The sequence below is a fragment of the Parasteatoda tepidariorum genome, chromosome 10, assembly GCF_982258835.1.
Source record: "Parasteatoda tepidariorum strain Cologne lab strain chromosome 10, Ptep-v5.0, whole genome shotgun sequence".
NCBI classification, from domain to species: Eukaryota; Metazoa; Arthropoda; class Arachnida; order Araneae; family Theridiidae; genus Parasteatoda; species Parasteatoda tepidariorum.
Genome location: NC_141764.1, coordinates 42,408,217 through 42,422,365, shown reverse-complemented (window position 1 = coordinate 42,422,365; position 14,149 = coordinate 42,408,217). Strand labels below are relative to the sequence as shown.

General features: G+C 27.9%; 1 protein-coding gene across 1 annotated transcript in view; it reads left to right on the top strand.

Annotated features, from left to right (window-relative positions):
• The window catches only part of LOC107441526 (cell adhesion molecule Dscam1), a 417,585-nt gene that overhangs the window by 311,598 nt on the left and 91,838 nt on the right, over positions 1–14,149 (top strand). The window contains 1 exon segment of the mRNA XM_087153704.1: positions 5,077–5,265. Within this exon segment, the coding sequence (XP_087009830.1) occupies positions 5,077–5,265 (189 nt within the window).

Below are 14,149 nucleotides of genomic sequence, written 5' to 3'. Positions count from 1 at the left end.
AACTTTAGAGTTATCAATTGGTAATTGTGTTCAGCAAATTTAAAAATATATTTTTAAGGCTTATCCATATAAAATTTTAAACATTTTAAATTAAAGAATTTTTCAAAATCCTTTTAAAAGTAATGAATTCGGGATCTCACAGAATGCAATGGTTCACAAATAACAAGTTATGACTTGTAATTTTACCCACAAAAACTTGAAGTGCATATGTCTACAAATTGTCATAATTTTTAGGCATGTTTTAAAAATTTAAGTCATACATGTGTCGCATATTTTATTGAAGTTTTTATTGCTAAATAATTAATTTGAAAAGAAAAAATTTGGAAAATCTTTCCTTTAAACTAAGTCTGCAAGGAATCTAAAAGTAAAAAAGGCTACTCAATTTACTTTCAAAATTCCTTTTGCTGAAATTCAATAAATTTTAAAAATTTGAATCCAAGACACAGAAAAAAAGTTTTAAATGAAAATGCCAGATAACTCTGAAATCCATTTAAATAATTAGGTACAATTAAATGCTTGAGAGACCAATTTCGAATAATATTTTGAAATATGTATCGGTCATACGCCTTGTCTTTGATCATCATAGACCAATTAAAGGACCTAGTTGAAGAGCGTCAAGGGGCATTTTCAAAACATTTAATTTATTTCTTGGGTTTTAATAATGAATGGTTAGACTCATATAAAAAAATCTTTATCTTGCGTTAAATCCTTAAACAACTGGTTTTCCAGAGAATTTTTATTTTTATTTTAACTGCACCAACTGTTTTTATACATTCTAAATATAAATTGCTTAAATTCTATGAAATTTTACTAATTGAATTTATTTTCACTAATTCCTTTTTCTTTTAAATTCTGCTGCTTTTCAGATAAAATCCTGCACTTTTTTTCATTTCTTTAAATGCTTTTTTAAAGCAAAAAACGAGATATTTGATTTTAATAGATGTGTTGCGCAACTTTTATAACGTTAAATTTATGTCATAATTTTGTATCAAAGTTAAATGGTTCAAAATAATATTTAAGTAATATATATTTTTTTAACAATTTTTTAAAAATATATTGTTTGTTTATCGGTTTTAGATAGTTCTAGACTAAGATATCTTTTTGAATCACGTATTGAAGTGGATGGCTATCATAGACGATATTTGAAGAGCTTATTCGAAAAAGTTTCAAGTGGCCTTTTGAAAACACTCATTTATTTTATTTCATTAAAAATACTCGCTTTATTTTTTGTTAACAAGACTTACGCTGTTTTTTTTTCTGAATAATTTTTAAAAATATCTGTTTTTTTCAGAGATTTCATAAACTACTTAAACTGTTTTTTTTTATTTATTTATTTTTTTATTATTATTTATTTTTATAGATATACATTTTTTGAAGATACGTTTCTTAAATTACTAAAGTGTCATTTAACGAATTTGTTTTCCATTAATCTTCACAGATTTTTTTTAAATATAAAGTCTTTTAAAATTCCCTCGAGAATTAAAAAAATTTTTCTTTTGAGCGAAAGATCTAATGTTGATAAACATATTATCCTTAAGAAATTACCTTGTAAGTTGACCTATTTTAGAAAATAAACATGTCAAACCTATTTAAATGAAACAGATGTATAGTTTGCGGCAAAGAACCATTAAAAAAGCTTTCAATTGTATTCAGCACACTTAAACATCTCTTAAAGTTCTGAGTGATTAAAATTAATTGTTGGTAATCAAGAACTCCTAGATCCAGTTCTACTAAAAAAAAAAAAAGACTTTCATCGAAAAAATAGTTTGAAATTTTATCAATAGATGACGTTGTTGATCTACGCGACCTTATGCGTATTGTTTACTACCTCGGTATGCACATAGAGCAAGCAGATATGCAAATTCATGATACACGGAGAAAAAAAGAGAAAAAAAATGGTAAGATTACCGTGCTGTATGGGAATAACAAAAAGAAAAAAGATAGGAGCTGGTAAGGAAAAAAAGCATAATTTTGGTATTAAAAACTAAAATATACGGTATTTAAACACTTCGTTTGATAATTTTTTTCCACATATGTTGTTACAATTAATAATAAATTAATAATAGGAATAAATTCTGGTTATAACGGTTACTTTGGTGTTTTAGATAAGGCATTTCTGTTAATTGTATACTCGATTAACGTATAAGTTCGTTCAAGATGGTCTATTTAAAGTTAATGTTGTGTTATAAATACTATTATATGGGCTTAAATAAGAGCTTGAAAAAAAATATGCAGGACTGATTTCACGGACACAAATCCAAGACAGCATCTTCCACCCATATACCTGTTTACTATATTTATGGTTAAGAATTTATTGATATGGATTTTAAATACAAGATTTTTTTTTATCATGAAAGTAAATACTAATAAAACATTAACAATAAGTGCTTTAAAAATGCTACTACAAAAATAATAATGCAAAATATTACACAGAGAACAAAATACAAAAAAAATTACCGTATCGTATGGTCGTAACAGTTTTGATGAAAAAAATAGATAAATCTGCCAAATTGAAATATTCGATATTTGAACCATTCATTTGGTAATTTTTCCGCTCATATCGTAACGGTATAACAGAAATTGTGTTTTTTTTAAATTAAAAGTTCCGATTACAGCGCATTTAGTTAAAAATACAAAACTGAAAAATAAATTTAATCGAATAAATGTTTTGTTATGCCATGCTCTGAAGTATCATGAATCATGACACAAATACCAAATTTTATTACATTTACCAAACTTTACCTCATAATATAAAACCATATTTAATTGTTAATTTTACAAACTTATTCCTAAAGCATTTCCTTAAAAAAAAACGAGCTTTTTTGTGTTCTCATAGATTCGAGAACACGGTAAATTTTAACATATTGTTATTATTATCTAGTAGAATTTATTATATTTTTTCTCAGTGTATTATTTATATTTATAACTCTGAATATTATTCATATTCATATCTAACTATTCTGCCTAAAATTACCGCATTCTCTTTCATTGTTAATTGTTAAGAAAATCATTCCCTGTAGGAAATAAATAATTTCTAATTTAAATTATTTTAATTTTATTTTAATTTTATTTTGTGAAACAGAAATGACTTCTGAGTTAAAATCGGATTGTAAGCATATAAAATCTACACTGATGAAAAACATTCACTAACTAGAATAAATTAAATCACCTATAATAAGTGTGTATAGGGTTTACCAATGTAATAGCTGTCCACGTATATCTATAAGGTCTAATAGGTGTTTACCTATAGAGATGTCTAAGTTGATGTCTCTTCCACTGGAAATCCAGCAATTTAGTGAATCAGTGATAGCGGCCTATAGGATCGTTTCTATTGAGAAGAGGATACGTATCGTCCAATAGGAATAGTGCAAACAAATAGTTGTCATTCTCAACCACAAAATTACGACTATTGATGGATTTAGTCCGCTCAAAGATTTAGTTCAACCTCTTGCTGAGACATCCCTATTTTATGCAGATAAATTAAATTAAATTAACATGAGCATCTTACCTTTGAACACAAAAAAAAGGCAAGAAAAATAGTTTTGAACCAATAGAGCAAATATTGTTTACATGTTAATCAAATTTAAAAAAAATAATAGAAGCAAATAAATATTTCAGACAACATTTCAACAACACGCTTTAGATGTTAGACTTTTTAAAACAACAACACAATGCATTATAACATATTGATTTTTTTTTGTTACTCAAAATATTTTTCGTTGAAATTTAATTATTTCTGTCTTCTGTAAATTTATTTCTCTCGTATATTTCAAATCTAAAGTAAACATAAAATATTTACGATATTTTCAATATTTTTTATGTCAAAATAAAAAAAATGATGATAAATTTCTCCGGTATGATGTAATTCAAAGCTAGCGATTTTTAAAATAAAATTGATTTTTACATTGTTAAAAAAGTATAAATTAGTGAACGTTATATTGGTCTAAGTAATTATTTCTTCCTTTTTCAGAAATAAACGCTGACTTTTAAGGAATTTCAAAACAAAAATGCTTTAACATAATCATCTTGGGTCTATGTTAGTTTATGCTATTAAATGGACTTAAGAAAGTAAAGAAGTTTAATTTTAAAAAAAATGCTTTATTAATTTGGCACAAAGTGTGACAACTAAAGGAGAACTAAAATCCTTTCTTATTTTAATTTAAACTAATTGTTTGTAAAGTACTGTTGTAAAATACTTTTTGTAAGATACTTACGGTTTGTAAAGTAAAGAAAACCAAAAGGAGGTTGAATTGTCCTGTTTGTTCCGTTTCATTCGGGATAATAGATATTTGCCATCATCAATTTTTAAAATTTGTTCAAAGTTTGTTAATATAGGACACTTTTAAATGAGAAAACTTATAAAAACAATGTAATTGTTATAACTACTAAGCCGAAACAATGTGGTGCAGTCTAAGGGCAAAATTAACAGACACTCAAACAACTTTTTCATTTGAAATAGTGGAACACGCTGCAAAAGCAGTGTTTATAGTTTTTGTAGTCAGCAGCGTCATCTTTTTACTTACTTTGTTACTATATTTTATTTCATAAGAAAAAACTTGTTTTTTAAGCAGTATCAAGAAAAACGTACATTTCTATCGTCTACTGTTTTTAAAGTAATTTTTCACATCGTTTCCATGTTTGGAAAAATCTGGTATATTCCACATTCGGTTGGAAAATTATCTTACATAAAAACTAATTGTTTCGACATATTTTTTATTAATCCTTCCCTAAATACAAGAGCGTTATTAATAACTACAGATAATTATGTAGTAATTAACAAAAATAGTTAGACGTAATTCATATTTGTACTACAATAAATATACATGTATAATCATAACTTTCATACAAATAATAATATTATACTCAAATCGCCCATTATCTTTTAAATATCAATCAGTTTGTTTCACGTATAAAAATTATGTTTTCTTAACGATTTTCATTGATGAAATAGTCAAATCTGCGATTCTTTAAAATAAATCTCATGCATAGAATACCTTTATGTATTTAGTATATTTTGCATTAAGTATCACGCATTTCTGATACATTATAGAACTCTTCTTCTTGCCTTCCCTATAGGATACGTGATACATTATAAAAATGATATGGGTGATACAGCAGATGAGTCTCACATTCCTCCACAACGCAACAATGCAATTGTGAAAAACTTAAAATGTGGAACAAAATATCATTTTACAATAACGGCATTCAATACAGCTGGTAGAGGAGAACCAAGTGAAGAGGTCATCGCGAAAACAAATGGTGGAGGTAGGTTTCATTTTCATACTGTGCTATTACATTGTTATTTAAATGTTAATTAATATATTATAATATGAATTAATATTATTAATTTAATATTATTAATTTAATATTATTAATTTAATATTATTAATTTAATATTATTAATTTAATATTATTAATTTAATATTATTAATTTAATATTAATATAATTATAATTCATTCCCTTGATTTGTTTACCAGATATGACGTTAAAAAAATGATGATTTTATATACACCGAAGAGCCATTACATTATGACTACCCTGCTATTAACATGTAGGACCACCTTTAGCCCTCAAAACTGCTAGCACCCGTCGTGGCATTCATTCCACAAGGTGCTGATAGGCAGTCTGAGGTATCTGGTGCCAAGCGCTCACCAACTGGTCCTGCAATTCCCTCACAATGCGAGGGGGCAGCGTGGCAGCATAATTTTGGTTTTCCAAGTTGGACCACAAATTGATTGGATTGAGGTCAGGTGAATTTGGGGGCCAAGACATGACGTGAAAGTCACTGGAATGTTCCTCAAACCAATCCATGACGATTCGACCCTTATGGCATGGTGCATTATCCTGTTGGTAAACACCATCCCCGCAGGAAAAACTGTTGCCATGAATGGGTGTATCTGGTCTGCAACTATGTAAAAGTAGCTTACAGGCATCAGGGATTGTTCTATGAGGATTATGGGTCCTAATGTGCCCATGAATACATTGTTCCTGGGCGAGAAACCATGAAAACTTGGGCGAGCCTATTGTTATCGACGGAGGGTGATCATTATGTAATGGCTCTTCAGTATATATATATATATATATATATATATATATATATATATATATATATATATATATATATATATATATATATATATATATAATTTTACCAAAATCATTACAAAAATACTTCAGTAAAAATTATCGAACCTTTGTTGTTTCCATAGAGTCCACCATTTTAGAGTTTTTAATGTGCATAAAAATATTCCTTAAATAAATATTTGTTAAATATGATAGTTAACATTTTATATTTTTGAAAAACATATAAAATTATATGAATGCTAACACTAACAAAAACAGACATTTACATTTTATAATACACTTAATTCAAATGCACTAAACAAAATTAGTGCATGTATATAATTCTTGTTAAACTGCAACATTTAAAAACTTACATTTCATTGACATTCAGTGACAAAACTTGCAACGCGAGCGTGAGCTCCAGACCAATGAGGCCACACACCTGCTTTTCAAGAGAATGTGGGAAACAAATTTTCAAATTATTCATAATTATCATTTAAATGACTTTCAAAACTGCTACTATAAATGTTCTGTGCAATGGCGCGTCACGCTAGTTTACAGGTATCTACGTACCTAGTTTTAACCTAAATTATCGTTAAAATTTACCATTTTTAAACAAGATTACAGGAAAATATTATAAATAAAATAATATAAAATAAATAATAAATGTATAATATAAATAATAAATAGATAATATAAATAATAAAAAGGTAAATAATAATATATAATAAATAATAATTAATAGTATAATAAATAATAATAAAAATAATACAATAATATATATTATTGCATAATATATATTATTATATTATGTATATTATTACATATTATATATTATTACATAATATTTGTTAATATGTTTAGATTTAATATCTTTTTAAAATAGGTAATAATAAATATAGTCTTAAAAAAAATATTGTCTTGATTTAATATTTATTTTTACAACCGCGGCTGCTCATGAGATAGAGCGTTCGCCTCCTAACGAGGTATACAGGTTCGAATCCTTACAGTGGATGTTTGATACGAATTCTGTTGCTGGCTTGCTCCAGTCACAGTGTTGATGTAAAATATCATCAGGGGTCGTCGGACTATGGATTAGAATACTAACCGTGACAAGTTTACGTGCTTTTCCTTTCCATGCAACGCAATGAAGGTTAGTTCCATCAGAAAGTCCTCCGTTAAGGCCAGTTTGCCCCAGTGCTTGTTCCAGGAGTTCCCATGTCCTTTGGGTTAAGTTCGGGATTACAAGGCAACGGAGTTGAACGGTGATCGTTGAGAACTCAGATTTCGGTTTGCTGTTCAACGAAAAATGTAAAAAAGGAGATATTTCATTTTTTGTCAAATAAAATAAAATATCTTCCTCAGTTCTCAAAAATGCTTACATAGTTTTGTGTCTCAATGTCAAGATATTGCTGTTCAACGTTGAGCCGTTCTGAATGTGCATGAAAATCAATTTCAAATATAACCGCAGCTTCACAAAATTATATGGTTCTTTATCATATATATTAGTTGGATTAAGCAATCTGTTTTAACAGATAATATACTAAAGTTTTATAAAATATCCTGAAATCAAAATCCGAAAAAGGCCTTGAATTTTTTTTTTTTTCATTTTTATGTGGAGGCGAGTAATATTATATGGACTTATAGTCGAGAAAAGTTTCTTTTCAAACAGTGTCTTTCTTGTATAGAAAAGAAATCTGATATTGAAACAAAAAAATGGTTATAAAAGAATCTAGAAGATCTTTCAGTAGAGTACCTGAGGTGAGATTTGTCGGCAAAAAAATAAGACGCTAAGTAATTACTCTGCGACCTTGTTTTGCTAACAAATAGCTTTTTTTTGTAATATGAAACTCACTTTATAGAAAGTTGGTCTAGAAAATAAAGATGGAGCCAATAAACAAAAAATATTACTCTTATCTTAGATTTTCCTTTTCTTGTGCTGTTTGCGATTTATTTCACTCCGAAGGCGTAAGAAAATATCTGGTAGGTCATATCTGTTTGCTCCAGACTATATTTTATACGTCGCTAGAAAAAAATAGAGCAGTAAGTTCCTATATTTTGTCAATATTTGATACTTTGACTGGCACTCAGAATTTTTATTTATCCTTGCTATATGTATATTTATGTCGAATTCAATAAAAAATAATATAGAGTATGATTGTTTGATTTTGATTTATTATTTTGATGATGATGATTCATTTTCTACCCAAGTTATGATATTTGTTTAAAAAAAACTTAACACTTAATCATTTTCTGCAAAAATATTTTTTTTAAAAAGCGAAAAAATCTTACGTCATTTTCAACTAAAAAGATTTTTTTTTTAAATATATCATGTTAAATAATTTTTTACACACAGTGATTCACTTAAAATTAATTAATTAAATAATTTTTAACTTAATAATTTTCTAAATTACAAATAAATCTTTAAAAACTGTCGTATGCTCCTTTAATCAAAATAATACGGTCGTATAATCTGGCTCTTGAATATCTGGTTGTAGGAAATCCAACTCTTTAAAATCCAGCTAGGTGAGAACTGCTGGCATTACTTTGAAATGCATTTACATGGCCAATTAGCCTAACAAATAAAGTTGCCCGTTTATAAAGAGCCATATTATCCAATTTGATTCAACATATAGATCAGTAGACTGCTCAAAAAGTTTAAAATATATTGAGCCATAATATCATCTTTGCTTCAACCTCAACACCGGATGAAAAGTATCATATTATCTTAAGCATTGCTAAGGTTCAATTTAGAAGCATGGTACAACTTAATATATTAAGTTACAGATCAAATATGTATTTTGTTTAAGTGAAAAGATATTGGTTTCACTAATAATATAACTAATATGCCATACTCTTCTGAACTTCGTTGCTTTAAAAGTTTTAATTCAACTTTAAAAAAAATTTATTTTTTAAATCTAGTTTTAGTTTGATAATAAAACATAACAGTACAGTAAAGAAATTTCTTAAATTTCGTAGGGGCTATGTATCGTTATAACTTTTGACACGATTTTTTTAATACATCACACTTAGATTATATGTTTCTTGAAATGTTTGGGCTAAAAAAAGCAAATGCACTTGGAAAAAAATAATAGACAGAGACTATAATTTTTACAGTGTGTTAAATCTTTACATACAGATTTAAAAACTAAGTATGGTAACAAATTATATCATGTTTTTATGATAATTAATCATTCTTTTTTTCTTTACTTAATACTATGACATCATTTGAAACTGGGTACAATAAAAACTACTTATTCAAGCTGTAAAAAATGTGGAAGACATTTATGTTTAAATGAACCGATTTTATGTATAGAGAGAGATAGTACAATCAGTATAGAAAAAAGTGCAAACCATCAAAGCAATCCTCAATCGAGTAGTGAGTTTTTCATCTGGTTTTACCATGCTGTTTTAGTGATTTCCTTTATGTAAAAAGTGATCAGTCTATTTAAATTTTATACTAAGAGTGATTTCAATAACTATATAAATAAACTATAAGAAAATTAAAGAACACACAGCTATCAATCTATCTATATCTATCTATCTATCTATAAATAGCTAGATAGATAAAATGATAAAAAGGAATAGCTCAAATGTCAATCATGTCACTAAAACTGTATAATTGACAAATGTTCTCTACGAATTACCAATCCAATATACATTGTTGGTGCATCTTCATGTTTCTGGCTTCACTTTTTGAAGATATCTGTAGTCCTTTGAATCTATCTAAGCCCATCACAATCTTTTGAGATCAAGTATAATAATAAGATTTAAAACTGATTTGAATGGAGATGGAGAGAATTTGAAACATTTTGTAAACAAATTGGTAAATGTTTTTATAAGATCTAAACTATATATTTTCAGTACTTTGTTATAAAAAAATTTTTGCATTTTCGATTGCAATATTTTTGGGAATATTTTTAATTACCATTAAATGTTTTCAAGCTTTAATTTACTAACTTCCTTACACTCACGCTTAACAATTTATTAATGTTATGACCAAAAGCATTTAATTTCTCTCCGTTATGTTTATAATATTTTACTTCAAATAAAACAGCTATATGTCAATAATTTATTAAAGAAAGTCTCCTTCCTAGGAAAACTTTTCCATCAAAACTTCGTAATATTTATAAATATGAATTTAAGTATTACTTAATTGATTTATTTCTTAGCAACTTCAAAAATTTAATAAACTGGGGTTCATTACTAAACAAATGTAAACGTGTAATAGCATTTGCATGACTTCTTTAAAAATTCACTTTGTCTCTTTTCAAATATTTCTTAATTAACTATGCACTAAGTTATTAAGAAATGCATAAAAATCTTGTTAATAATAAATTTTAATAAAAATATTTACGAAAGTATTATACGGTTTGTATGCGTTTGGCATGTATCAATAAATAATACTTATTGATATAAGTTTCATTGCATTATTCATTCAGTGGTACATGTTTTATTATGTATTTTGTAACATGCATTTCCATACACTATGTTAATGTTGCGTTTAAAATAGAAAATATGCAATGGATTTTTATGAAGTATCCATGCATTTATAAAGATTTATAAAATCTTGAACTTATTTTTTTCTAATCAATTTCTTATAAGTTTCATCGGACATGGTTTGTATAATTTATTTTCTTTTTGATGATTGTCTTTATGAAATAATAACATGAAATTAAAACTTTAAAATTTTAAGTTGATGAAAGTTGTAATTCGTGTTATACATAGTTCATATTAAATAAATGATTTTTTCAGCGCGATGTAAATTCATTCTTCTGTGATATATATATATATCACAGAAGAATAAAAATATTTTACCAATTAGTCATTTTATTTTATAACCGTCGTTGAACCGCAAACCCAATTCTGAATTTACGACTGTAAATATTTAACTCAGTGGATTTTTAATTTTGAGCCTAAAAGTCGGAAAACAAGGGAACTTCTGAATCAAGCATTCGGAAAAACTAGATTTCGTGGAGGACTTTGTGATAGGACTGTAGAACTAACATTTGCATTACATGGAGAGAAAAACCTCTCACGATTAGCACGGTGGCAAAGGGCTTTTTATGCATGATACGTCTACCACTAAGGATATTCTATGTCAGCACAATGGTCGGCGAGAGTTTAGAGCATAACTCATAATAGCCTGCCACCACTGGGATTCAAACCTTGCTTCTTCTTTGGGAGGCGAATGCCCCCTAAGCCACTTAGGCTCACATTTGAGTAATTGGTGCAAAAACACGCATACATAATTGGATAAAAAAATTCATTCAAATTAGTCAAAACGTTATTAACGTCGATAGAAACAAAAGAGGCGTAAGATCATTTAAAACCAGTCAAATTTTTTATTTCTCTTATATGACTGGAATTCATTTGCCTTTAAATATGTTAACAGTTGTTTAATTACTGCCAATTAAAAATTTAAAGAAACTGGCTTTTTATTAGTTAAGTACCTCATTTAATTTTTGCGACATTGGACAATGATTAGTCAAAATTTGATAGTATTTTTTTTTTTACTTCGAAATTAATTTGATCGCGTTGTCGTTGATTTTTTTTTTTGGAGAAATAAGAAGAGGCATAAAGTTTTTTTTTCTTCTATTATGTTGAAATAGATTAACAGTGAATTAGAATAGGCCCACTAAAAATTTGGTTCAACAAAGTCAATCTCAAGGCATAAAGGTTTTTTTTTCTATTATGATGAAATAGAATAACAGTGAATTAAAATAGACCCACTAAAAATTTGGTTCAACAAAGTCAATCTCATGCCACTTTAGAAATTTAGGAAATAAAAACTTATATGATTTCTCAAACAATTTTTCTATTTCTGTTCCAAATTCTTTTCATTTTCTATGTTTCTGTTTTCATTCCTTCCACCCCGAAACAATCCTAGTTGTTCCATAACATACATTTCCATTTGGTGAAATGAATTTATACAAACAGCATGACTCTTGGGGTGACAAATCCTCGCGAGAAGAAACCGTATCCATTGTGATTCAGAAAGCTTCTTTTGTAGCGTTTCGAGTTACAAATCGCCTTGTTTGCTGTTCCCAAACACGGCCTCCTTCAATTATGTTGCTACATTTTTCTCCCAACTGGTCCTCGTAGTCTCTCATCTCAAAACCTCTTCAACAGAATGAAGGCTAAAACAAAAACAAATAAATAAAATATCCCAACCAGAAAAGGAAAAATGATGAAGTAAAACAAAAAAAAAGCAAGTAGCAGTGTCCAGTTCCTGCATTGTTGCCTGAAGAGTAATGCTGGGCATTAGAATCAGAGGTGATCCCTTCTTGGGTATTGGTACATGATCTGAAAGGTAATCTTCCTCCGCAGAGGGGCTTCCGTGGGCACTGGGCATAATGACCAATCGCGTCTGGACTAGGGCAATCAATATGGATTGTGGAGGAAGATATGTGCTGATCAGGAAGTGATATGTCTGTGGTGTTTGTATCTGAATTGATCGCTGATCATTCGGCGGAAAATAAACTACGAGTCAGGAAATGCATCCTTGTCAGCAATATATTATTATGTTGCTTATTCTTACATAATTTTCCATTCTAACAGCAAATGCTGACTTCTGAAAACTAAATAAATGGATAGTTAACTAGATATAACTAAATTTCATTTTTTTATTAAGTTATAACTAATACGTTGTTAATATTTAATTGGATATTTTTGTTAAAATATAATTACTTCAAGCATGATTTGCTCCGAAATATGGGAATATTCTTGTAAGATAAATTCATCTATATAAGGACATCATTAAATAATTCATTTCAATTTCAATATTTTTATACTTGGTTGTAAATTCCTAACCCTAAAGCAAATATATTACTTTAATAATAAATCCTATAATATGCTAGATACTATTTTTATTTAACTTATATTTTAATAAAGTTATTCATGCGACTATTAATAGCGAAGTTTTATTACAATATATAATAATTTAAACCGTAAACTATTGAGAAAATGAGAATATCCATACACACCATCTTTAATTTAGCTAATTCAAACACGATTACTTATTGCTTAAGTATTGATATTTATCCAGATCACTAAAACATGTATATGTCCTTAGGATTGATTAATGTTATAACGCATCAAATAATTTTTAGTGCGTTTTTCTTCCATCCTCAAAAATTATTTGAGGTGGACCTAAAATTATTATCAAATTTTATACACATGTAAGTATCAAAACGTTTAATATGTATTAATAATACTGTTATTTTTAATCCGTGCTTATAATTGATGAATTTTATTCCTCTTTTTCACCAGTTATAAGAAATTTGCATCAAATATGTTTTTAGTTCTTATGAGAATTATATGAAACATCTTAACATTTATATTGAATTTTAAAAAAACGTATTTCAAGTATTCAAGAGAGATAAAAACGTGATTTTACTCCTATATTTTTACATGAATTTATACAATGACATAGGGCTATCATGATTTATCATTAACAATTTTAATTACTTTTTTATTTATTCTTATTGTACCACACATTTTGTTTCCCTACCTTCATTTTTTACTACATAAATTTATTCCTACATGAATTTGAATAATGACATAGTTACTGCATGAATTGTTAATGACATGATATATCATTAACAATTTTAATTGTTATAATTAAGAATCAGAAATTCTAACCTGCAGTTCAAACAGGATCGCTTTCAATACTAGTTCAGGTGAATATAACAAATAAAGAGGGTTCCAAACTGACTGACACGGTCCCAAAGTTTAGAATTGAAGCAAGAAAAAAATGATGCCAAGGCCTAAACTGACCGAGACTGAATTAGCCAAATCCAAAGAACATAGATGGGAATACCTTAAACGTTACACGAGAACGAAAAAACGAAAGAATTCTGTTCGCAAACGCAATCATGAAGTCCGTTCCTCGCAAAAGTACCGAAGTGGTTGACAAAATTGAACCCTACCGGAGAGCGAATGGTGGCTCTCCGAACCCCTTTCATGCAAGTACGAGAACTGTGTATTGATCACCAGTTAGGTATAAAAGAATTCATTGTCAACGTACCCAATGACTTGCACAAGATCGTAGACTGTCTTCCACCCAATATAAATGATTCATTC